The 27,253-nt window shown below is 37.2% G+C and overlaps 1 protein-coding gene across 16 annotated transcripts in view; it reads right to left on the reverse strand.

The window, feature by feature from the left end:
• The window catches only part of LRRFIP2 (LRR binding FLII interacting protein 2), a 94,488-nt gene that overhangs the window by 51,780 nt on the left and 15,455 nt on the right, over positions 1-27,253 (reverse strand). For 8 of the 16 annotated variants that reach the window (XM_067560937.1, XM_067560933.1, XM_067560931.1 and 5 more), the window contains exons 3-8: positions 19,745-19,831; positions 9,019-9,087; positions 5,959-6,024; positions 4,783-4,857; positions 527-574; positions 399-443 (exon numbers count right to left, since the gene is read on the reverse strand). In XM_067560937.1, the coding sequence (XP_067417038.1) occupies positions 399-443; positions 527-574; positions 4,783-4,857; positions 5,959-6,024; positions 9,019-9,087; positions 19,745-19,831 (390 nt within the window). Of the gene's footprint in view, positions 1-398; positions 444-526; positions 575-4,782; positions 4,858-5,958; positions 6,025-7,394; positions 7,437-9,018; positions 9,088-14,049; positions 14,095-14,188; positions 14,252-17,943; positions 17,995-19,744; positions 19,832-27,253 lie in introns of all 16 variants that reach the window. The other 8 variants (XM_067560943.1, XM_067560942.1, XM_067560945.1 and 5 more) reach the window with 3 other exon arrangements.

Raw genomic sequence — 27,253 nt, forward strand, 5'->3', positions numbered from 1 at the left:
GACCAATTAACATTTTGAATAAAGGGAGCCTTTGTTAAAAAGCAACAGCAATCTAATTTAAGAGGGTAGAGCTCACAATAAACATCCCTAATACCTCCTAGCAAAACCAGGACACATCAGATTTGACATCCCTGATATTTCTAAAGTAAAAAGCAAGCAGAAAAAAGCCCCCTGCATTCCAGCCTCTCTTTATAAATAAATAAGCCACAAGCCCAATTTAAAAAAAAATCCTTTCAAAGTTACCTTTCAGAACATCTTCTATATTCCTGTACATTATCTGAGTCATGCAAGCTTTAGCTTTATTTTAAAAAAACAAAAAAAATGCATACACAATACTCTCAAACCACAATCATCTGAATGCAAATTTAAGGCAACCATGCAAATGGATGCATACGAACCAAACTCGCACTTCTCATCAAACCAGTGTTTACAGTAGGAGACACCTATAAATAAAAGTATCATTCTTTTTATTAAAAACATTAAGACATCTAAAGTTAGCCAAACAGCTGTTTCACACTGTACTAACCCTGTAAGTCTTAGTAGTTGCCAAAGGATCACTGTATAGAGAGGAGGACTGTAATGGGAGGAAAAAAGTTAATTTTGGCTGCAGTAAAACAAAAGGTTTTAAATCCATTGTTTTATACTTGCAATAAAGCTCTAAGCACTTAATAAAACAGGTAAAACTCAGCTCTACTGAAAACTTTTGAAAAAAAAAGTACTATAACATTTTAAAGAAACTATAACTCTTGAAGAATAGATTCCTATAACATTCTAATTAAAAAGAGTTAGTATTTTTATGGTAAAAAAGTGACATGATAAAAAGCATGAAACAGTGGACTGGATGGCTCAGTCATACAATTTCTCCCCTTAGTTATGAATATAAATCTGACCGAAGTCTACAAATAAACAGAAGTTGCTACCATCTGATGATAAACTAGAAGTTTATTATTATTTGTATTAGAATAGTACTTACAGGCCCCCATCAGACTATGCTCTGTACAATGCATGTATTCAAAGTTCATAGTTTCAGAGTCCTGCTCCTGAAGAAAAGACAGCTGCCTATCTGTGCAGTAACTGTTTGTGTGCAGTAACAGCTGTTTGAGATGTGGGTGCAGACACTTATTCCACTCAGGTGTGTGCACGCCCAGTGCATTGAAGCCAGAGAACTTTGCTTAGCAGTACCCATAGGGCTGGTGACTCATGGCCTCTGGTCCCTGGCTATTTAAGGTCAGCATTGCCCTGATCCCCTTCAGTTCCTTTACACCAAACACCAAGAGATGAGACTGTGATGTAGAAGCCAAGAAGAGTGGGTTGCAAAATACACATCCACACTCAGATCTCAAAGAACAACAGTTACTGTCCAGGTAGGTAAACACTTTTAGTCTGATTGATTGATTGATTGCAATCATGTATTTCACTCAGGTGATTCACAAGCCCTATCAGTAGGAAGTGGGCTCGGAGTCTACCTAAAGAACAACTACAGAACTGCCTTCCCAAAGTTTGCATCTGATGTAGATGCAATCATAAGAGCATAGCATTTGGTAAAAAGTATGTACACAGAAGACCAGGTGCAAATGTCCAATACCGAAACAATACTGAGAAATGTGACTGATGTTGCTTGAGCCCTAGTTGAATGAGCCCATAGACTTTGTGGAGATGTGGCCTGAGCTACTCCACATGCCATCATAATACAGGAAGTTACCTGAAAATAGTCTTTGTGGAGACCACATGATCCTTCATCCTATCCGGACAGGAGATAGAAAAGTTGAACAACGTAATGCTTTAGTCCTCTCCAAATAAAAAGCCACACATTGGCTCATATCCAACACATGAAGGAGCTGCTCTTGTGCATTTGAATGTGGCTTAGGAAAGAATACCAGTAAGTATATTATTTGGTTAAGGTGAAACTGTGCAACCACTTCATACAAAAATTTAGGTTGCGGCCCTCAGATTTGTCTTTGAAAAATGCCTGAATCTGGGCTAGCATCGGTTGATTCCCCCAGGCCAGTGATCAAACCAAAAACCGTTCCACTTGACCAAACAGGTAACTCTAGGGAAGGATCTTCTACTATTAAGTAGCACTTGTTTAACAGCTTCCAAACAGCATTCTTCCTCTTCATCTAGCGTGCTGCTGAGCCAGTAGGCTGGGATAAAGACAAAGAGATATGGGAGATCAAACAGATAGACTGAGGAGGTCAGATGACCAACACTGGCTTGGCCAAATTGGGAAAGCTGCTCTTCCTTGAGCTGAGGACTGAAGAATATCCAGTAATTTATGGGTGTTTCCTGAACAAACTCCACCTGATTACCCAAGGTTGAAGCCATGAGCATCAGGAGATCCTGATAAGATTTAAAATCTTCAGGTACAGGAGCAGAAGAATCTGGCACCGCTGAATGTCTGGTGATGAAAAGGAGGAAGCAAGCCGAACCAGTGAAATCTCCTGGAATGCTTGTAACAATGGTTCAGGCTGAACCAGTTTAGCAGGAACAACCCCCATCTATGACTACAGCTCCAGAGGTTCAGGAGGAGAGGCTACCAGCAGAACAAGTGACTTCACTCTGGCCTAAGCAGGGATTAGGACCTTACTAACTGTGGAACTTCCCAGGGGCTCGGAGGAAGCCATCCTGGGTAGGGGTATGGTGTGGGTGGCCACAAGGAATTGGGCCAAGGACCTCATCCCTGCTACGGGAGTGATGCTGATCTCAGTACTGATGGTGATGCCCAAGAAGTCACAACAACTGTCAAAAGTAATATCAAGGTGAGGGAGAGGAAGATGATGTCTCTGAGCCCAACCCTGAAAAACTTTCCACGTAGTCCGCAGATATCGAAGAAGTCACCGCCAGAGGGACCGGTAAATGTCTATCCTCATCCAAAGTCCAGCAGATGGATGCATCATTACCAACAAAGGTAAAGCAATTGGTGCTTTAACAAATGATTGGGCCCTTGCATTCACACTTGGTACTGGAGCGGACATCTAAACTGAAATTCAAGCCAGCACCAGTCCCATAGATACAGTGTGAGCTGAAGTTGTAGTCAGCACCAAAGAGTGTACCTGTGCTAACAAGCTCCTTGGTACCAAAAAGGCAGGCAACTTCCAACTCTGCACCCCGAATTGGTGGAGGCACAGAAGATGGTACCGACAATAATGGCAGGTCTGCAACCACCAGTCCAGATGGGGCCAACAACACCAGATAAGAAGCCACCGCAGCTGAACATTCATAAATTAGCAGAGAGTCAGGAACAGACAGGCTAATCAAGTCCAATGCTGCCTGATACACCACAGGAGTGGAAAGAGTCAGTGCAGACTGACACCATCAGTTCTTGCCTCAATGGATGCCCCACGGAGGTACCAGAGTCAATGGTATGGAGCCCACTTACTTTCGCCTCAGTATCTGTGAGAAGCCCTGCTTTCTCACATAGTGGATAAATCGTGGTGCTGGTCTGCATTCCTCTCAGAAGGGAAAGAGGAATCTCTGTTAGCTCTGGAGCAGCCCCGGTCCATTTTATGAGACCATTTTCTAGAAAGACCAGAGGAAGGAGAACAGTCTCTTCCTCTTAGAAAAGGAATCCAAATGTGGCTGAACAGCCCATGTCATCTCAGATGCCCTTGGGTTTGGGGACTGACATTGTGGAGCAGCCTCATAGCCTGTCTCAGAAAGTATTACTTCAAGCAAAAGTCTGCAGCCACATGCTTTCTCTCTTGAACTCGCAAATGAAACAACTTCCTTTAATGTACCCTTCTTTAAGGTACAACAAACAGAGTATGGGGGTCACTATTAGGTATAGCTAACCCACACAAAAGGCAATGTGTAAGCCCTGGTGAGGGCATCACACTGGGCAAAATCCTATCTATTAATAAACTAAATCTAAGAGTATTACTAAAACAACTAATTACTATGTACAGGAAAAAAAATCACATACAGTGCTATGAAACAAAGCATGATGTAAAAACCACATTGAGCACTCTGACTCAAGCTGGAGGCAGAGAGAAAGACCTGAAGGGGGTCAGGGTAGCGCTACCCTAAAATAGCTAGTGGAGGGACTAGAGGGCAATGGGGCATGAGTTCCACCCTTACAGGTATTGGTAGGCAAAGTTCTCTGGCTTTGGTGTTTTGAGTGTGCACACATCTGAATGGAATACAAGTCTGCAACCCCTCAAAGAAGAATGAGAAGTGTCACATCTTGGGAGATTCTGTTGGACTAGTTCAAATTTGAGGACTAATGCTTTTTCAAGATACGGACAGGTTAGCAGAAAAGTTTTATTTTTATAAAGCTGCAAAGAGGTTGGATGAAATAAAATGAACAAGTCATATACGATTAAGATCATAGAAAGCTTAGTTAATTTAGGCACAGTTCACAAATCAAAATAAATAATTATTTTACAGAAAACTGTAAAAAGTTAAACTTTTGACCTTACTTCTTATTCTGAATGATTTCCCTGGTTTACCCTGGGCAATTCAGTTAAAGCTGGCAGTTTCTAAATCCTTGAAAAGCATTTAAGTAAACTTAAAACTCAATTTAAAATCAAACATATGGTAATCATTTATAACCTAAATCACTTAAAATTTATCTCAAAACATGCAGGAGACAAAACTGCTTCTATGTTATTCATCCAGATCTACAGTGACAAGGGAAAGTCCCAATAAATTAATCTGAGCAACAATATTAAAAACTAAGCATGCATTTGCTATTGTGTAGATATTAGTTTTAATATTCCAGAATCTTAATAAAAAACATGCATAGTAAAACATAATTAAGCAGAAACCAAAGTACAGACAGACCCGAGTATGGTAGGCAGAGATTGGTTTGCTATATCTAAGGCTGCTATAATTTCTTTGGTCATGGTAAAATCCACTCTGTAAAAAACAAAATTTTATATAAAGTTATTGTGAACAAGAATTATATCACAATGATGCCCAGACATCCCCAAGCTTTTACACAGACATTAAATGTTGTCTGATTTCTTTAGGGCCAGGGCTCAAAATTGGTGCAACTTTCTGAAGGAAAAGTGGCAAATTGAGTTTTTTAAAGCATACTCTTTAAAAAATTATGGAAAAAGCTGACACGCACGCACCCTGATCCCTCATCGGTATCAAAAAGCACGGATTCATATTCCCACTGGAATTAGTGCAACTCAATGGGGAGTAAAGAATAGTGTTTGCACATCCTTTTGCCGAATTAAACTAGTCTGTGCATGCATGCACAAAGAGAAAGCATTCAAGAGCACATATGTTGGGACTGAGCAACTTGTGGCTCTTTGGCAAGAGTGGCATTTTGAAAAATGTGGCAGAAACTATACAGTGCTGTGAATATAAGACAAAATATTTCAGTACTGAGAAAGATGCATAGATTCCAGGTGAGATTTTTCAAAGGTGCTTGGCTCTGGCCTAACTATGTGCCTATTTAATCAATGAGTTGTTTATCAGTGTTGAGACCTTTTGAAAATACTATATTTTAATTTAATTAAAGATTTCCTGTCAATATCTTGTATTCTTGAACATTCTACAAAATCTTTTACAACAAATTCACTGAAATGGTGTCAAATACCTATGGCAAACCTATCCTGCTTTAATCTATTGCACAGTTAAATTTAAGTCACTCGTTACCGATAGAGTGAGGGGAGAAGATATAAAGTAGGTTCCGCTGTTCCCACATAACAAATGAAAAAAAAAATTCATCTACAGAAGTCTTACTACTGCAAATATTTGCGAAGGCCTCTTGACAGTATATGTTTTAAATTCTGCTATGAGTTAAATGCATATAATTCTGCTGACATGTCTGGAGTTGCAATTCAGAGCAGAATTTGGTTCATACCTTCAGACAGGTCACCTAAATTTCTTTTACTGTAAACCAAGACATGTATAGCCAGTATAGTAAACATATATAGAATTTACTTGTGAAGGACCCACTGCACTTATTTGGTATATTCATAACCAGTATTGTATGAGAACACTAACCAACAGATCTTTACGGGAACTGGAAGATTTCTTCTTCATACCATTAGAGTCTTTGTAAGTATGATTCTATGGGTAAAAATTTAGAAAGTCAGCACTAACAAATAACAGCATCTTCACCACCAGACCATGATAAAGCAACCACATGGACTTCTTAACAAAATGCTTACCATCCTAGATGAGCATGGCCGGAGAAAACACTGACCCTACCTAGTGAGAGGAATGGAGATTAGGCTAGTATAGGAGATGCAGGTTGCTCATATCCCTAAACCCAAAAGAAGGGTCAGATGAGTGTGACTACAAAAGAAGGGTTAGATGAGTGTGACTTTGCTTGTCTTGGGTTATCCATTAAAAACAACCCATTGTTCAAAACTCACAAGAGTTTTCAAAATAGTAAGATGTGCAAAATTGAAAAAATAAGCTTAAAAGATAAAAATATATTTTAAGTGTTTATTGTTTTCACCTACTTGTAGCTAATTCATGGTTTATTCCAAGTTTATGGGAGTAAATCATCACTATTTAAGAAAATTTAGTTTTAAAACTGCTTACAGATCCATGTTAGTGACGGAAGTGTTTTATTCTGGTCTCTGCTTAAAGGGATCTGCACAAACCCAGCTTAACATACTTCCAAGCAGGAATGGTAAATAGATATTTTTTAAATTAAGTGATCACAGACTCTGATGCCTGTGTTCGAGGATTTAAGCTGTCTGTTGGTTTGGTTTGATTTTGTTTCTTTAAAGAAAAAGTATCTAGGCCTCATGATTTTGTGAATCAAATATAACAGATACAATATTTTCTTTCTACATCTACAGACAGAATCTGAATCAAGAGGCATGACTATTTATAGCCCGTCTCAGACACAGTGCACAGTGTCAGCAGACTCTGAAATAAGGAGTGGAAGAAATCCTTTCTAGACAGGTCACTATATGGCAACAGAGCCCACTGGCTCCAGCGTAAAAAAAAGCTGAAGTGGCCTCCATATTGCTTGTGCTAATGCAGCTGAGGGGTAGGTGGTGAGGCATCAGGATTGCAGCAGATCCATTGTCTTAGCCACAAATCCTTGCTGCACAATGGCAAGCCCTGAGTCTGAGTCTATAATATTTGTAAATGGCAGAGATAAGTAGAAAAAACTTTAAAGGACCTCATGCCAATACCATGCTCTTCAGAACAATAATTATAATGCTACTAACTATAACATTATCTTAAAATAAAGTAATTTAACAATGAATGACATACAAATAGTTATTTATATTTAAAATTGTATATTCTATAACTTCATTTTTTGTCATAAAAGTAGTCATACATGCACCATTCCAAAACAGTTACATTTGTAATCATATCCTACTTACTAAAGAGCTGACAATCATTCAAAATTAATGTCATCAGGTCTTTTAAAAGTAGCCTTCATTCATATACTGACATTCAAATTATTTATGTACTGAGAGTGAATGTCTCGTAGATCTATCCTTCACACCATCACACTGACGTATGGTAAACGAACAGTAATGCAATAAGAATTTTAAAATGACAAAACAACAGGAAATCAAGTTAGAAAAAAATAAAAATCTAAATGTTAATATCAATAAAGAAGTCAACAAAAATTAAGAAGATTAAAAGAATCACAGATTCTACTGAGTACACCAGTCAAAATTCACACTAAGGAATATTATGTATCACATATAAACTGGCAATTTGGGGGGAGATGGATTTTTTTTTTTTTTAAATTAGAACTTCATTTCTTAGCACACTGCTAACAACGTCCAAACCTCAATGAGATGATTTGTGAGAGCAGTAAGCTAGCCCTAGATGACCAGTTTTCATACTGCTTGAATATCAGAACCTTAAATGTTTATACAAATTCTGTTACAATAGCTGTATGAAAATGTGGAAATACTCTGGAAAATGACTCCATAAAAATGGTATTGTAGTCGTAGGATTCCATGCTTCCTGTTGCTCAATAAGACTCACATTTGCTCAGTTTACAGGTAAGAAAATACTTTTTTAAATATTAGTCCTGGGATGTGAAAGTAAATGTGTGTTCTTTCAGGCTCATAAATCATTCAAGATTTCACAACTATAACTTAAGTAATCAATCTGTTGGTGATGCATAAGCCACAATAGCATCCAGGTCCCTCTTCTATTGGATGTTGGCTTTGCAATGCTATCAGAAATAAAAATGTATTCTTACCCTGAAGCAAGCAGCAGATAAGAATTTTTAGTACTCACAGGAAGCAGAACTGCTGAGAATGTTAGTGTTATTTAAGTGTCATTTTTCTGACTAATAAGAATTCAAAGTAGAATGGAAACTGGTTTCAGAACCTTTCTATATACTGTGTTAATGCTACAACTGAAGCCAAAGCTGGTGTCTTTTTCATTAAGACATTTATACTGCTAAGAGAATACTGACAAGTATAATATCTTTGTTGTTAATTCATCTTCCCACCCAGACTCAGACCTGATTTTGTTTTTAACTGCACCATTTTAACTAAAGTGTGATTTTAAACACAACACTTGAAGACAGATCAGACTGAAGAGTGCTGCTGCCATCAAAAAACCCATATATGGGATCATAATTTAACAATTCAGCAATTTCAGAAAACATTAAAATCTGCATATAAACATTAAAGATAAGCTAGAATAAAAGTTATCCTTCACGCAGAACCTACCCAAAAGTATGACTTAAGCAATCTACAGATTGAAGCTGCAGCAGGGGATCTACATTTAATTTAATGCAATGGTTTTCAACCTGTGTCATCTCAACACATTTCTGTTATTTGAGGAGATGGGAACTGGAAGACCACCTCTTCCCACAACAATGCTCCTACCCTGGTTTACTGAGCCAGAACAAAATTTAAGTCACAGATTTCTTAAAGCCTTCAAATATATTTTCGTTGGAAGAAAGCTGTATTATACAAGTTATAACAACACACTCCAGTAACTACTATTTTCCATTAAAACAATATGTTCTAGCTGAAATAAGTGTTTAGTATTTTATTACTATTTCTGATCAGTAGGCATACAAAATGTTATATTACATGAACAAGTCAAAACCTGGTTACACACCACAAGATCTCTCCTTCTGGAGTTGCTTGTTCTGCTCCTATGAGACCCACTGATATCCAAAGATGAGCTCTTAAGAATGAAATTGTAGAAGATTATGAATTGCAAATATATAAACAGTAAACATTCAATATCAAAAACTACTTTCAACTTAGAGGTACTGTATATAAAAAGATGTACTCTGAATGCATAGTGGGCAGTGTCAAAGTTAATTTTATGCACTAAGAATGACAGTATAAACTTCAGAGTAAGTTCTATGGTCACCACTAACAAATGCTATGGATGACTCTCTCATTTGCTATTTCTAACCATACTGGCTTTCTTTAACTGTGTTTTATTTCTTAAGAATGAGAAATAACGTGACTGCTTTGAGTAAATTATTTTCTCTTTTGGAATAAATGAAGAAACCTAATGCTATGTTTATCTACCAATTAGTTTCTCTAATTTCTGGTGTGGATATGAGCATTTATTAATACCTTTTATCACTAGCATGGTATACATTTATATACACTTTACAAAAAATACAGCATAAAAATAAGATCTGAATACATATTATACATCCACACAATATGTTAGCTTTATATTAATCTAAAATCTAATACTTCTGTTTTCTCATTAAGTACTTCAATTCCTTTACCTCACTTATAATCTATAAATACAATTTTACAGAAATTTAATATAAAAAAATCCCATTGACATTTTATACCAAAAGGTAGTTATTCCATACTATAGATATTAACTTTAAACATGAACCAGACATATAAAATTGACCAACGTACTTGATGGTTTTTAATGTAAAATATACCATTATTAATCTCATTTAGGGCACAATTTAGCAAAGCCCTTAAATATCTGCTTAACTTTTGAACTCAGTGGGACTTCTGCATGATCTTAAATTGCTTTGCCGAAGGGGGATGGATTTAAAAACAAAGTAAAGCATTAGCATGAGTGCTTTGCAGAATCGGAGCCCTGGAGAATTAAACTAAATGGCACATGGCATAGAATTAAATGCATCACAGCTTTATTAGTGCACATATTTTAACAGATATCAATGTATGCAGTAAAATCTGTAGCACATAAAAATTATGATTGGGGAAAGGCACATGGACAATTATAAGACTTGATGACTAGGGCTTTTTGGGTACATCTACACAGCGAGCGGCGGCAAGTCTCAAACTTGGGTCGACAGACTCAAGCTACCATGAAAAAAATAGCTGTGTAGACATTGCGGCTCAGGCTCCAGGGAGTAGGGTAGGCCTCAAAGTCCCAGCTGCAACCCCTACACAGCTATTTTTAGTGTCGTAGCCCTAGCCCCATGAGCTCAAGCCCGTAGACCATAGATTCTCAACCTGTGGTACGCGTACTCCCAGGGGTACGTGAGACACAGGCAGGGGGTACGCAGCAAAAAACCCAGTGAAAGGAAGGTGGGCGGCAGCTGCTGACTTTTGGGGAAGCCGGGCGGCAGCCACCCACTTCCCGCCCAGTCCCAGCTGAGAGGCAGGCAGCAGCCGCTGGCTTCCCACCCGGTCGCACCTCCTAGCTGGGAGGTAGATGGCAGCCGTCCCAGTCCTATGAAGCTGAGCGGCAGCCGCTGGCTTCTTGGGATGCCAGGCGGAGATCGACGGCTTGGGTGGCAGCCGCTGGCTTTTTGGCAAGCCAGTAGGCAGGCACCTGTGTCCCGCCCGGTCCCAGCACCCTGGTGGGAGCCCGGCAGCAGCCTCCTGCGCCTTACAAGCTGGGCTCGCAGCTGGGTGGCTGCCACCTGTGCCCTGGCTCTGAGCTGAGACACAGCCTCCTGCACCCTGGCTTGAAGATGGGCAGCAGCTGCCTGCCGCCTGCCCACATCCCCGGGTCCCAGCCTGCACGGAAGCCTCCTCCACCCCAGCTCGGAGCAGGTGGCTGTCGCCCACCTCCCGGACTGGCAGCCAGGCAGCAGTCACCTGCAACTTGCCCAGGTGGCAGCTCCCCTCCTCTGCTCAAAGCCCAGTGCCCAGAGAGCTAGGCGGAGAGCCCAGCAGCTTGCCCAGTCCTGGAGCAGGGCTCTACAGGCAGGTTTACTTGTCAATTTCACTGCTCTAGCTGAGCAGTGAAATTGACAACTCTGACAGCCCCAGATTTTACCAGTATACAAATTTAAGAAGGGACCATACAGTGTGATTTGCCCCAGGCCCGCACCCACCCCCAGGGGCGGCCATGGGGAGCGCTGCTATCCACTCTGTTGGGCCACTAGTGCCTGCTCATACCTCACAAGATCCCGCCTGTGTGAGAAGAACATCAGGCCATAGTGATTGGCTGGTGTTGACCTTTGCTCCTATATGGAGGAAGGGGAGGAGGAAGGAGGGGAGAAACAGCAGGGGGTTTTGTGATTTGCCACAGCTACACAGCATTGCAGAACTCAGAACTCTCCTGCTTTACGAGAAATACAGTCGTCCAGCGGTAAAGGGGAAAAAGATTGTATTTCTCAGAGTGGAAAATTGAGTGTTGGGGTACTTATTCAAAGTTTCAGAAGTTAGGGGGTACTTGCTATTTAAAAGGTTGAGAAACACTGCTGTAGACCTAGGTTCTGATACTTGCTGCCATTGGTTATGTAGACATACACAGGGATGGAACTGGGCACTACCATAATATAAAAAATAAGCATGAATAAGAATTGTTCTCATTTTCTGACATTTGGTAGTTAGTCACCTTCTAGTTTTTAAGGAAATTATTAAGATTTAAGTTTGTATTCCAAAAAGAGTTACAGATAGTCTGCTTTAGATAAAAGCATATTGAATATTAACCTCATAAATGAAATGTTGTTTGCATTAACTGAGGACCAGCTTGACTATTCTTAGGCTTGGACAGGATTAGATTTTTATCGGTACGTTACTAAACACTGATTTAATCATAAACACACAAATAGACAAAAATATTTCCATGAATGTTAATCAAAATGTACTGAGAGGCTAAGAAAGAAAAATGCTGCTTGGGAACTTATTACATTTTGATTTAGGGATATTTACTTGTATATTTTGACATGATGTTGGCTATTTGAGTTTTAAAAGTTAGAAAGCTTTAGCTTTTGATTCTCAACATCTACTGTCGTTAAATAATTATTGTTTGAACCCTCTTATATTCTGACCCTCTCCCATAATCTCCCGCAGCTGTGAGAAAATAAATACAAAATATGCTTAAAAGCCATAACTTTACACAAAAGTGTGAACATTTATACTGATAAAACTAGAAAAACATGTTTAAAAATAGGTATCTGTTGAAATTATAAAAAGTAAAAATCAGATTTTGCCAAATCTATTTTGTACAAAAATTCTGTATTTAAGTTTACAGTGTACATACATATATCTATTATAACTGAGGGAAAATAGGTATATCAATGTATATTACAGCAATACTTTATCAAATGCTGGACTAAAATCCAGCTACCACAGAGCACACAATTACCACTTTCTTGTTAGCAAACTTCCAGTCATCCTTGAAAAATGTCAACTTTCTCTGACAAGATCTGTTCTTTGTAAACTCACATTGTAAGTTTCAGTTCTGTCCAGGCAGTAAGTTGGCTAGTTACAGACTAATGGCTATTTTACTCCCTTATATTTTCTTATTTAGACATTACAATGTTCTTCTTTCATTTTTCTAGAACTCTTCTCTCTTACGGAGTGATGAAACCAGAAATGTTAATGGTAAAATAAATTATTTATCTAATGTTACTACTGAGGTGAATCACACTTAATGATTTTCACAGAATTACTGGATATAGGGAAAAAAAAAAGGTCAAAACTTGTTTAGTTTAAGATCCAAAACACTCTGGTGGAGAATTGATTTTCAGCTCTAAACATTGTCCTTTCCCTGCTTTTGTCTCCGAGTCGCCCCCATAAGACGGGGAAAAAATGATGGTCAAGGAAAGGGAAACAGATTGAAGGATAGGAGCTGTAGATGTGGGCGAACTGTCATGTTCTCACCACTATTACATAATTGTTCTCTATGGGGCTGAAGCCAGTGAAGAGAGTAGCTTATAAGTCTTTTGAGAGGGCTGCTGCTAAAAGTGAATAGTGAAGTAGCTTAAGAATGCATGTCTCCACTTCTACAAGAATGCAAAACCAGCACATAGGGACACCACACAAATCTCTCTCTTTTAAGTGTGAAAGGGAAAGCTACCATAGGAAGGGAGGAAAGAGAAATGCAAGGGTAGGGAAGTGGGTTTGAGCAATAAGAAGTGAGGAGAGAACTAGAAGAGAGAGATGCAACTCTTAGGTACAGGAAGAGAAGGTGAGAGAGCGAAGGAAAGGAAAGTAAGAAGGGAAATGGAAGAGAAACAAAGAATGAATGAGAAAGAAAGAGAAGGGGAACTGGGAGAAAAAGAGAAGGTAGAGAAGTAGCACAAAGAAGAGAAAATTTGGGAAGGAAGAGGAGAGGGATCTAGGAGAAACTTTTTAGATCCACTTTTCTTTCAAAAGCACTACTACCTAAACAAAGCATACTAAGCAATTATCAAGAGCAGCTTTGTATCTGATCCCAGTGCATGCCTGATGTGTGCTAGTAGCTACAGGCACATCCTGAAGTGTCAGTGTAGAGATAACATATACATACATGACTACGTAAGCCTATAATTCTCAGCACTTGAGTTTCAGATGTTCTTCTCCCAAAAAAAAAGTACGACTTGACTTAAGTTTTAAAATACAGTCTATTTAAAGTTGTACTGCACATATGCTAACACTAAATATGTGATTTTTTAGTTTGTTTCCAATGGAAGTAAAATTATTCCATGTAATCAATATCTGAACTGCTTATGTTTTGGGGCTTATTTCCAAACTCGTACCAGTTAATTATTTTAAGCAACTAAATTTATAGTACAAACACTTAGTACAAGGTATCTCATAGTACAAACACCATGAGATTTTAAAGATTTATTAAAAAAAGATCATGACAAATTAATATAAAATACAATTAAATGTTGACGTGAACACACTATCCGATTAACATTGATTAAAACAGATAGCTTGTATGAACTTTGATACTACATGCAACTTCTGTACTAACCCTATGACTGCTAATACTTCGAGTAGACACCACGTCACCTGCTCCCTGATAATAAAATGAAAGCAAAATAAAGTGAAACGTTTGTTTGTTAAAGAAAAGTGCAACAAAGAAAAGGGGGAGTTTATACATTAGGACAAACCAGATAGGAACGATGACAAACCAGATAGGAACAGTGAGAATACCTGGCCCTCTCTGAATCTTCCTGAGAAAGAAGAAATGTAAAGTTATTTAATGAAATAAGATTAAAAAAATAAAAGCAAGCAAACAGAACAGCATGCAATTCTTATTTTCCACCCAGGTAAGTGTCTGGAAAATCAACTGAACAAGTGAACCCATTCAAGTCAGATGAACATGGCTTTCATTTTATTTTGATTAAGACAAAATAGTCTACCACACTATTTATATTAAGAAAATGTAGTTAAAGTAATGTATTATTTAACTAAAAGTCAAAATGGACAATCTTTTTGCTGGTTGGACAGAAGAATATGATATACCTAGAATAAATGTATAAGAATCTCATTAGTTAAAGACTAAAAAACCCTAAGAATTACACTCTCGAGAAGTTTGTCAAAACAAGATTGTGAAAATTGATTTCAAAGTTACTTTAGCCCAGATAAAGATACCCTCGTCCCACTATCACCATATAACTTCCTACTGGGGATAACAATCACAATTAAAGTGTGATTATACCCTGTAGCTATACATTTTTCATTTGGAAACTCCTGACTCTTTAATTCCCCTGGCCTTGCCCAACTTTTTGAGAAGTATGCTGCTGAGATATTCCAAGATACCGTCTTCAACTGAAGGATTGGGCAGGGTTTACTATAACCTGGAAATGAAGGATCTTTGTGGGAAAACTCGGAACAAAAAATAAAAAGAGGGAAAAAAACTATTGTTTTAGTTTCCAGAAGCCTCTTAAACATAAAATATCTAGTTACAGAAAATAAATACACTTTAAGAAAGTCTGTTTAGTTTTAAACCATTCAGCATAAAACTTCACATTTGAGTGGAGCCAGCCCACTTGTAAAAAAATAAAAGTCCCTTGAGATTTTTTTTTCTTGCCCTCTCCAGTCTTCCAACTCTCAAAATGTCATAAAGTGCTAGCAATCAGACCTCACCTAACAGAGTAAAGAGAACTTTTAACCAAGTTTTCAACCAGTTCATGACATGGTTGATTCTAAAAATGATTTGTGCCCACATTCAAAATGGATAATACATGATATATAACCTTTGTGGCCAACAGTGTTCTGCCCCTGGAAGTAGCCAAGATTGGCAAATGGTTGCCTTCCCTAAGGATTCATAACATTTATTCTGTTGTATACAGAAAACTCCCCCAACTATGCTTGCGCAACTTTTGGCCAATATTCATCTTCCCTCAGCACTGCAGTAATATATTCCAGCGTGCATTATCCCGTATACGTTGGTGCTGTTCTGTGGCAATGTTTACCTCTACATAAATCATCACACAAGGCTATCCTGCCGATGTAATCAAGAAATGGCAAGCAACCATAAGGTATTCAGCACTGTCAGCATAAGGTATTCACAGGACATAGTGAACACTGCAGTGTTTATTGCAGGCAGATTGTTGAAGCTGGTGACTGCTTCTGCTAGTTACCATATATGATTATCAATTCTAAAAGTGTAGGTGTTTAGGATATATGCTTTGTCTAACAAAGATGTCAGGCCGCTTATGACTGAAAGCAAGGAAAGCATTAAGTAGAATTCAGATCTGCCTAAAAAGCACCAGAAAGTCTATCAGATGGCTAAGCACCTAAAGGAGAGTGACATCCACTCAAATGCCTGTCAGAGCAGAGACAAAAAGAAATCAAGACACTGAAAGTCCAGTATCACTGGGCAATGGACACCAAGCAGGTATCCAGCAACCAGTTAGCAATCTGATCCTTCTTTGTCTCAGGACAAGACAGGCGATCACACAGTAGAACAAAAATGGAAATCTACACACACTCACCATGCCATGAGATTGGAGATGACAAAAGAAGGGGTTTGGCAGCACAAGTACACTGTTGGCATTTAAGGCTACATCATCACTGCGGAGTTAACTGATTATCTACACTTCAGTTAAATCCTCTCCAGTTAGACTAGCTCAAGTGAGTGGCCACACTGCAAAACAAGACTTCAGCAGCATGGAGTGATTGTATTAGGAGCTGGTGAGCTGTGCTAACTCTAACTGTAGCCTATACCTCTGGATGGGCTAGGCAACTCTAGTTAAAAAGCACCACCACACTTGATTTAAGGGGGGGGGGGGGGGAGGAGTGTGTGTATGTGTGTATATATATATAAAACACTAACAAATAAATTGAACAATGAGTAATAAGCACTTGGACCCTGGGATAAGTGCATTTTAAATAAACAGTTTGTGAGGGATTGACAAGATAAATGTAAAATTAGATAGACTGATCCAATTGGGATTTCAGCAGGATATGAAGTCCAGTGTGATATTTAACTTGTAAATCAACTTTGGAACTACAACGTATATAAGCCAAATGATATGGTTACAATATGCCAACAGTCAAACAGAGTAAATCCATAGCCTGCAAAGTTGTTGGACATTTAGAAACTAATCAGAGTTTTAAAAATCTATTTCTTCTGACTTGCTAAAGGTCACTTCCTTTTCCTCCCCAAACCCATCCCATCCCATTCATTATCTCAATGTTATTAAATATGTTACAAACTGTAAACTGAAAAAAAAAATCAATATGGCATCTGGGGAAGTCAGTTTTGAACATTAACAGCATAGCAATTTTTATTAATTGGTTATAATCAATCCAAAAATTAAATGTGTTAATGCTTTTAGACATTTATGTTCTGTAGTTTTTTCTTATTCTAGCAAAATATATTGAAAGTTAAAGTGCCTAAACAGGTTTCAATTTTTCTTGCTAAATAGATTAAACACAATTTGGAGTGTAAAAAAAAATCCTCCTAGCTATACGCTCATTTGTCAGGGTTAGCATAAAATATGAAGGTTTAACCCTCTGAAAACCACAAGACTTCTCTATAGAATTGCTGGCAAATACCCCTGATTATGATATTTTTTTCATATTTTGAAGTTACATTCTGCTAAATTATATGTTAGCCTGGTATACTTTAATCTTCTTGATACAGGTTATTACATATTAAGAACTTTTCATAAAACAAATCATCATATCTGAATTTTGCTTTTAGAGAAGCAAAGACAGTCCTACAAATTTGTGAAAACGGTTCTCCAATTATACAACTGAGGAGTACTGTGCTCAGATTTCAACTCAGTTATCTTCATGCCTTCTCATGTAGAAGGACCAATCCTGCATTCTGTTTCACCCCAAACTGCCAATGAAATCAACTGGAAGTTTGGAGTGCAGAATGCAAGAGTAAGGTGCCTCCACTCCCACCCTCCCTTATTTTTAAAGAGGGAAAGAAAAGTTGGCAACTGCAGTATATCAATTTTAAGAGGCTTTAAAAAAAAAAAAAAAAAAAAAGTATCAGCCACTGAAAGACAGCCTGGATCATCTGTGGAAGACAATATGTGCCAGTCTAATCAAAGAATAAAGAATGCAGAATAAGGCATCTCTGCAAAGAGGAAAAAAAAGATGTGGAAATATATTAATGTAGAAATATTTACAGTTTAAAAAATAAGCCTGTCAAGATAGAACTATTTTAATTACATTCTGAATGCAGTTGTATAAACTTTGAACAAACTCACTGTGAAAGAGAAAATTGCACTCTTTCAAGTTTTGCCTCTGTACAGAGTCCTATATGTGACCTTATGTAATGATTTTTTTCTATCAATCATAAAATGTGTTGAAGTTGCACACTTTGCAAACCATTAGTAAATTATGCCCTCTAAACCTATGTTAGCTCTGCAAACAACATGCATAACAGGCAGTCCTGGCCTACCATCCACTTTTGGATATGCCCCCATTTTCTATCGTATGAGTGATGAGAAAGCTACAAAATGTTTAAAAAGAAAAATTATAATACAGAACAGGCATCAGACAGATTAGATTACAGTATTTTGTACCATTTAAAATTCACGGTTGAATGTAATTTTCTATAAAATATGAGATCTTACAGAACGCAATTAGAATAATTAAAGCCAAATACAAAAAAAAAAAGTTAATTTAAAAATTCTGCCTTGATTTCTAATTCACTCCATACCATCATACCAAATTGGCAAATTCTCACAACCCTATGGAAGAACTTAAGAGGTTTTGCCAGCTTTTAATTCAATCATATTTCACGTGAACATCATTTTTATTATTATAAATGACAAAATATCAGAATAGCCTACAGAACCGACTAGTGTGTTTATTGTTTAACAGACAGACAGAGAGGAATGATATCCTGATTTCACTGCACTCAAATGGAAAACTCAAACTCATAGAATTATAGAGTTGGAAGGGACCTCAGGAGGTCATCTAGTCCAACCCCCTGCTCAAAGCACTCACTTCATTGGTGCCAAGATGCACACAATCCCAACAAGTATGTTAAGAGAAAAGGCAGTTTTCTATATACATTTCACCATGGTCTATGTATCAGTTTTAATTAATGTTCCCATGACATCCATTAATGTTTTTTATTTTTTTTATCCAGAACAGGGAGTCCTGTTAAAAAAAACGTTTCAATTAACTGTTTAATCTTATGTTCAAATGCTCTTTTATAGATCACTCAGATGTGTACCATGGTTGCAGATTTTGTTCTTTCCATGTTTAATAGAACACCTCCCACTTGAAAAAAAAAATCAGACAGAATTGTGATTTATTGTACAAGTAACAACTAGGAATATTAAAAGATTAGAGAAAAAATATTCTCGCTCTACTATATCAGTTTGTTTACTTTGTACATTTGACAGCATTTTGGGTGCAGTCACTCAAATACCCCTGCTAACATGGTGGGTTTTCCACAACAACAGTAAAGAAAGAAAGTATCTTAAATACAAGAAAATGTCCTTGTAAAACAATATAAATTGTCAGCTGACTCAGGGGTAGGTTTAGTATTTTAAATTATTTTTAACTCATTTTTTTAAATTGTCTGGATTTCAAGTTGAAGATGTTCATTTAATGAAAGAGTTAAAATAGCATGCTTGTATATTCTGAATTAGTTATATGGGCACTGGCTTTTGCAGGTTGCTGTTGTGCTATGTACAGCTTACTGAAAATAAAATACAAAGTTAAAAGAACCACAGCCCATTTCCAAAAGGAAACATTTAGGTCAGTATGTCTTTGGGCACTTTTGTTTTTAAGCAATTAATTTATTGCATTTGTTAAAGTTATATTATACAAAACTGCTGTTTATTACAAAAACATTTCAACAATGGGAGTCCCATGCCAAATTAGAAAAGACGTAAGTTTAAAAAGGCATTTTTGTAGTCATATGGTAAGCAAAAAAGTGTTAGTCATATTTAAATAGCTGATCCCCATTTGGCTTTAGTTTCTTTGATATTAATTAAGTTTAAAATTAACATTTTAATATGACCACATGGATGCAGTGCTATCCATGCATGTGCAGAGGATAAGAATGGAGCAGGTTACTCATTTGAATTCCTACACTACATTGGAAAAAGCTATAATAATGGCTGCACTATGCAGGAAATGCTGTCATATGGTTGTACTATTCTGAAAAACAAAACTTTTCTTAAACATAATACAAGGCAATTCATTAAGTAACAAGAAATAAAGCATAGCAAAAGCTCTACTACCTCTTTCTGTTGTCGCTCCAATTCTCTCATACGTATATCTCTTGCTTCTGCTCGGGCAGCCCGTTTGGCTGCAAGCCTTGCTTCTGCCTATAAGTTAATGGAAAGTAAAAAAATGTTAGTTTTTTAACCACTTAATTTTGTAAAATGTGTTTGAATACCTGATTAAATCATTTCTTCACAAAAACAGATCATGATTCTAATGAACAGCTTGTACGTATTCAAAAAAAAAACAACCCCAATTTGACAGCAAGCAGCAGTTGTAAGGATCAGAACAAAGCCACAAAAATGAATACATATCGGAATTTTAAAGAAACCACTGCCAGACAAAAGAGTTACAACTGAGATAAAGTGTTGATCAAGGCCCTCAGCATACAAACACTAATTAAGAGTTTAATTTTACACACATGAATAGTTCTATTGACTTCAGTAAGATTGTTCACATGCATAATGTTGAGTACATATGTGTTTGCAGAACCAGGGGCTCAAGTTAGAAATGTTTTGAGTTAAAATATGAGTAGTAACAAACACACTTCAAAGACTTTACAACAAATGCATACCATAGGCCAAAGCTCAAATCTCATTTGGAAGGATTTATAAAAACAAACTTAACAACTACGGGGCAATTACCAAAGTCAACAATTATTATTGAAAAAATACACAATTCTTGGAAGAAAAGGCACAAAATGAGTGTCCCTCCTGGAACCCTAAATTAAATCCCCATTTTCTTTACTTCATTCTTCACCCTTATAGACAATACATTCATTGTAGCCCACATGATTCCAGATGAGGAAGGGGTCTTTTTCAGACACTTAATACCACTTCTGATTTAGCCAGAAGGATCAATAAATGATGTATTAATCTTCAGGAAGCTAGAGGCTTAAGAGCAGAAATCAAGCTCAAATTTCTTACATTGTTGGATAATAAGATGAAAAAAATAATTCTTAAATTTTTAAAATAATTAAGCCACTTACTGTATGCTAGGTTTATCACCACTAAAAATCCCAGCCATATTTTAACCATTTAATGTACTGTTAATTACTTATTAGGAACTGAAAATAGGTAATTAATTGCACAGTAGAACCTCAGAGTTACGAACACCAGAGTTATGAACTGACCAGTCAACCACACACCTCATTTGGAACCAGAAGTACACAATCAGGCAGTCGCAAAGGGGGGGGGAAGAGAGGGGAGGAAGGCAAATACAATAAAGTACTGCGTTAAACAAAAATTACTAAAAAAAATAAAGGGGAAGCAGCATTTTTCTTCTGCATTGTAGCGTTTCAGTGCTATAGTAAGTTAATGTTTAGTTGTAAACTTTTGAAAGAACAAACATAACATTTTGCTCAGAGTTACAAACAAACTTCCATTCCTGAGGTGTTCATAACTTGAAGTTCTACTGTACCTCAGACAATTCATTATATGGCTGCGATATTTTTCATATCTTATATTTGGCTATGCGACTGATGTTATTTCTAAGAATACACATTTATCTGCATGGCTCTAAGCTGAAAGAACTGGAATATCACATGAACTGGAAATCCTCTGATTTTTCTAGTGGAATGGGAAACCAATAAAAGGACATTGCCTACTGCAAATCACATCATCTTAAAAAAAAGTGTTAAATATAGTTCCAGGTATTTCACCAACCCCTGAATCCCTTGCCAATTTTGTGTTTTTATGAGCAATAGTTCCCTGTCTCTCTTTTTTTAAATGCTCCTGTTGATGTGTGGAAAAAATAATACAAACAAGAGAAACTGACTATACACAGTGTGCTATCAAATGTACAAAGTGAACAACATATAAAAATAGGGAATAAAGTCTTCCCTACTCAGTTAAAAGTCACTGTTACACGTAACATTAAGTAAAAAAAATTAGGTTGAAGCATGATTTTTAAGCTGACCCTTATATGTCCCTTTTAAATGTAGGTAACACTTTTTCCGTTGCATTTTTGCACATTTCAATGGCCCACAAGGATTTATCCCTAATCTATGTTTTGCTCAAATTTTATAGTTAAGTATTAGAACAAGTTTTGGTATTCATGAGACTGTTAGAATTTTCTAATATACTCCATGCTCTGGAAGAGGCGTATTGATAATAGAGCCTAAGAGAAGCTGCAGCAATGCCAGGCAGCTGCTGGTGACAAACTCCCAGATTGGTGTAGTGAAAAGAATCCCTCCCCTCTTCTCCCCCAGGAGCTTCGTATCAGCAAAGTGATGGAGAAAGGGGGTCAAGGCAGAGTCCCAGCAGCTAAAGAGCCAATCATAACTAGTTTCAGCAGGAATGAAGGGGAAACAAACAGTAGATGCCAACAAGCTGCCAGCTCCTATGACAAAAGCTTGATAAAGAAAATACCCTTTTCTACTCCAATAAATCAGATGGCTGATACTAGACTGGATCTCAGCCAGGCTGAGTAAACCATGCCAGCGATCTTTCAATCCACCAAAAGCACAGCCCTTTTGCACCGTCTGAGCCAATAGTTGAATCTTTCTTTGGTACTGTCAAGGTGGCCAGAGTATGGCTTCATGAGCCAGGGGAGCAAGGAATAGGCTGGATCTCCCAGAGCCACTATTGGCATTTCAGCATTGCAAAAGGTAATATGACAGTTGGGGAAGAATATTCCTTCATGCAGATTTTTTAAAAGTCCTATATTCTTCATCATCACGCCCCTCCCTAACCAGCTCATGTTAATATCAGTGTCCCTGGAGAACCACTAGTGCTTACATAACCATGGAAAAATATCCCTTTCTGTTGATGTACTCAATAACAAGGCAGGCTGGTGCCAAAATAGGGATGTGTGCACCATCTATTGCTCCATCATCATTTGGGAATCTGAATTCTGCCAATATATCCACTATTCCCTGCACATTACCAAGAGTCACAGCCCTGTGTAGCAGAAGACACTTAATGGCCCTACATGCTTGGATGACAAAGGCACCCACTGTGGATTTTCCAACTCCAAACTGACTCCCCACTGACCAATAGCAATCCGGTGTTACAAGCTTCCAGAGCATGATTGTCACTCATTTCTCCACTGTCTACACAGTTCATTTTGGTATCCTTGAGCTGAAGGACTGATGTGAACTTAGTACATAGATCCAGAAAATGGGCTTTTTCATCTGAAAATTGTGCAGCTACCCCTTGTCTTCTCAAATCTGCATTATGATGCAATCACACCAATCAGCGCTAATTTCTCAAGCCCAGAAGCAGCAGTCCACCACGAGCTGCTCCATAAACGCTAGCGGAAACCTAGCTTGCTCTTTTCTCTCTCTTTAAAAAAAACACCCCGTCCCCTACTGCACCCATCAGCATCCAGTTATTGTGCTTGAACATCTCTGCATCTTCCTCATCATACTCCCAGTTGTAGTAGTACTCCTTTAGTTCTGCAAATACAGAAGCAACACTAATACAGGACACATAATGCTCATAATAACTGCACTGAGCTGTACTGGGTTCAGGCTTCTGTCAGAGACAGAGAAAGAAAAATGGTGTGTGGGACTGTGGGAGTTTTAAAAAATGGTGCGAAAATTACAAGATCAAGAAAACATTATGGGATGGAGAAAGTGGCATCGTAGGAACTTGATCCCTAGCTCTCAGAAATCCATGGGCAAATACTCACTTCCCACAAACCATGGTGAAAACGTCCCACAAGGCATTGAGCCAGATAGCAATGTGGGGCATAGTGGGTTACCTACATGTGGTGCACCACATTTTATGTTGACACAACCACTTGAGGCAAGTATAAGCGGTATTGATGAAAGCACTCAAGTCTGTACATGCCTGATCAATATACAAAAGTCGATAGCTGTACGCTGACATAACTTGCGTCGACTGAATTTTGTAGTGTAGATATAGCCTTAAGAAAAATGCTTTCCATTAAAAAAAAAATACCAAGAAGAAATAGTCACCACATAAGAAGACTTCCCAGAAAACAAAAGGAAGGATGAATAAAAGCAAAGTAGTGTAAGAATATATAAAAGCCAGTATTTACCACTAAGATGCCATAGGGAATTTCTGTGCTTTGAAGGAAGCCAGAATTTGGCCTTGGAGAGGAAAATTCCTGCATTTCTAGAATCCTGAACTCCTTTGTAGTTCAGATTCTTATTTCAGTAATCAGTATTATTTCAAGCTACATATTAGGTATATCTGAAGAGCTCCATGCAACTTGAAAGCTTGTCTCTTTTACCAACAGATATTGCCTCACCCACGTTGTCTCAAGTTTTCTTAACTATTCACCTTGCCTAGAATTCAGACTGCAATCTTATACACTACTTGCTTAAATTTTGTTACCATCTTTCATCATTCCCCAACTCCACCAAATCTGACCTAATTCTATCAGTTCTGCACTGTTGTATAATCACCACTTTGGGTGATTCTTGTATCCCAGCTTCTGTTGTGTGTTAGTGTGGCCACTTCCAGCTAGACATGTATATCTATACATTGCTTAATTTCGAGCTGTAGTGATCAAATCACTGTGAATTTGCCTCAAGAATCATGCTTAGCCCTCAGAACATTAAAAAAAAAAAAAAAAAGGAGTAATAGTTTTCCCAGTTTTTGTTTAAGTTGACTTTATTTTCAATTATATTGCCCTACCCAACCTATTTAGTTTCATCCTAATTTGTTCTTTAGATCAAAAGTTTTGATATCTAATTGAATTTTAGTTGCTGTAATCTAGTTCCTTCAATGAATTTATATTTCATCATATGATAATATTTCTTTAAGTTTAGCTGATGAATTATCTTCATAATTCTTAATTACTAGTTAATCTTTATTTGGGTAAACAAAGTGTTAATTCTGTTAGTAGCCCAACTAATCAAGTAAATATCATTGTGCTTGATGCTCATAGCTTTTTGAATTTTATACTCAGTTTTATAATACTAGTCCATTCAACAGTTAGCTATTTATATTTAACAATTTCATGTTTAGTTAAGAGTTTGCTTTAAGAGTTACTACATTGTATCACTCATTTTATTTACCTTTCTTTTCGCTTGGTGTGTGTCATTTGCATCATCTTTGTTAATTTAATGGTTTATTGGTTTGTTTTATACCTTTTATTTACTTAAACCTTTATTTCAAAGTCAAGTTGAATTGTTTATTTTGAAGCATCCTTTAATGTATAGGAAAGAATCCTTGGTATATTTTATGTGGTTACTCCCAAGTGCAGTCTTATTAAAATCCATAATCAATCAGTTTCTTGTGACTGGTTTTCCTGAACTAGTTGTATGAGAAGCAATTAATAATTCCATCTAACTAATTATTGTTTCTTACAATTATTGATTTTGATTTTCTTTTGGTAATTTTAATTTGAAAATTACCTGGTATCCAACCCTTTCCTATCCCATTTTTATGACTAATTTGCATGTGCACTTACTGAAGTTGTACACCGATCACAAAACAAAGACAGAAAGAGCAGTGGCCCTGAACATGATCAGCAACATCTTTATGCATTGTGTGATTATGGACAGCAACTTTATTAAAATTTAGTTACCACATAAGGGTCATATTTTATCCTTGATCATTATGAAAACTTACCACTGACACGACTGACTGCTGTGGTGAGAGGACAGTTTATATGGCCTCAGCCCACAGGTCATAATTTAAAAAAAATGTAATTCAGCTCTCTTCACAGAATGTATTTTACACTCCTGATTTAAAAGAAAACACTTTACATTTGTAACAACATTTTCTCTTCAGTATTCAGAATAACCATTTTAAAGTTAGCTGGACAATACTGACTTCACAATTATTATTTGTATTACCGTAGCATTTAGAAGCCCTAGTCAGAGACTAGGACCCCAATGTGCTAGGCTCTACACATACGCAGAACACAATACAATACAAACATGATAAAGCATAAAATAACCTGCTCTATCTATTGCACTGATTTTCACTCAGTAGTCACAGGCTACAAAAAAAAAAAAAAAATCAAACAGAAATAGCTAAATTTTCCCTGAAAAGTGCTGAGATAGCAATAACCTTTTGTGCAAAACAGAGGGAAATATAACAAGTTTGCAGCAACTTCGTGTGAAATCCTGGCTTTATTGAAGTCAATAGGAGTTTTGTCTCTGATTTTAATAGGACCATCATTTCACCCTAAATGTGTATGTCAAAAATGGTTGAGCTAGACATTGTAAAACAAATTTGTGGCTTATTTTGAGAATTAAAAGAACAAAGCAGTCAAAAGTTTTTTATAAAGATTAAAAAGAACAAAATATTTATGGAAAGGGTCTTTTCCATTCAACCCAGTTATGCCATTATAACTCCACTAAAGTTACTGCCTAATTTCAAATATAGTTTTAGAAGCTATTTTAAAATGGTTAGATCCATCATGCTGGCTAACTAAATTGCATTAAAAAAATTTTAGCCTGAAATGGCTTTACAGCATGTTTAAACCAAGCTTTCGAAGAAATGTATCACAAAAAAACCTGAAAAGCTAAAGTGAACAGAAGTCAGTTAAAAACATACAGCCCTATTTCATTCACTGTGAGTAGCAACTACTTTAACTACTCAGCCTTATATTTATGTACACATGACAAAAACACATTCCCATGTGGTCTTTTCTCCCTTAGATACATAAATTAAGCCCAGGAGGGACCATGACCATCTGACCTTACCTTCTACATTGCCTATGTCATAGAATTTCACCCAGTAATTTTTGTTTTAAACCCACTAATTTGTGATTGAACTAACAGACTATATCTTATAGAAAGACATCCAATCTTGATTTTAAAACCTGAAGTGAGAAAGTCCACCACATTACTTGGTAAACTGTTCCAATGGTTCATTATCTTACTGTTAACATTTTGCACTTTATCTTTCAGTTTGTGTTTATCTAGCTCCAATTTCCAGCTTGCTGGATGATGTTGTGCCTTTGCAGACTAGATTAAAAGCCCCTGGAATCTTGTCCCTGTAGATACTTCTAGACTGTGATCAAATCATCTCTTAACTATGTCTTTGATAAGCTAAATAGACTGAGCTCCTTAAATTTCTCACTGTATGACATGTTTTCCAGACCACAAATCATTCTTGTGATTCTTCTCTTTAGGAATGGTTATGAAAAAGATTGCATTGTTGGAGTGACTGCACATGCACTGTGACTTCCAAGCCCTACTAATTTGGCCAAAATTAAATTACAATTAATTTTTAATGGGAAACATCAAAATCTTCCTAAGGATTATCTGCCAAATTTCACTGCACAAAGATGATATGGAGACAAAAAATCATCACCTTTCTATGGTAGCACTTCCCTGGTGGCTACCATTGAAAGACTACAGCAGTGGTAGTGTAATAGTGGAGATTTTCCTCCCCAAAAAGGCTAATGTAACAACAGCCCCGGAGGCCCTTATCCAGGTAATCCAGAATGGGAGCATGTGTCCTTTCACAATAGTATGTCAGAGGAAAGATGATCTTATGGCTAAAGCACTAGAGTTAAGGAATCTGGATTCAAATTCCCAGAGACTTTCTTTGAGAGTTTATGGCCCTATATGCCTCAGTTCCCCATCTATAAAAAGG

The sequence above is a fragment of the Emydura macquarii genome, unplaced genomic scaffold, assembly GCF_026122565.2.
Source record: "Emydura macquarii macquarii isolate MOO-44397 ecotype Brisbane River unplaced genomic scaffold, CSIRO-AGI_Emac_v2 contig_2321, whole genome shotgun sequence".
NCBI classification, from domain to species: domain Eukaryota; kingdom Metazoa; phylum Chordata; order Testudines; family Chelidae; genus Emydura; species Emydura macquarii.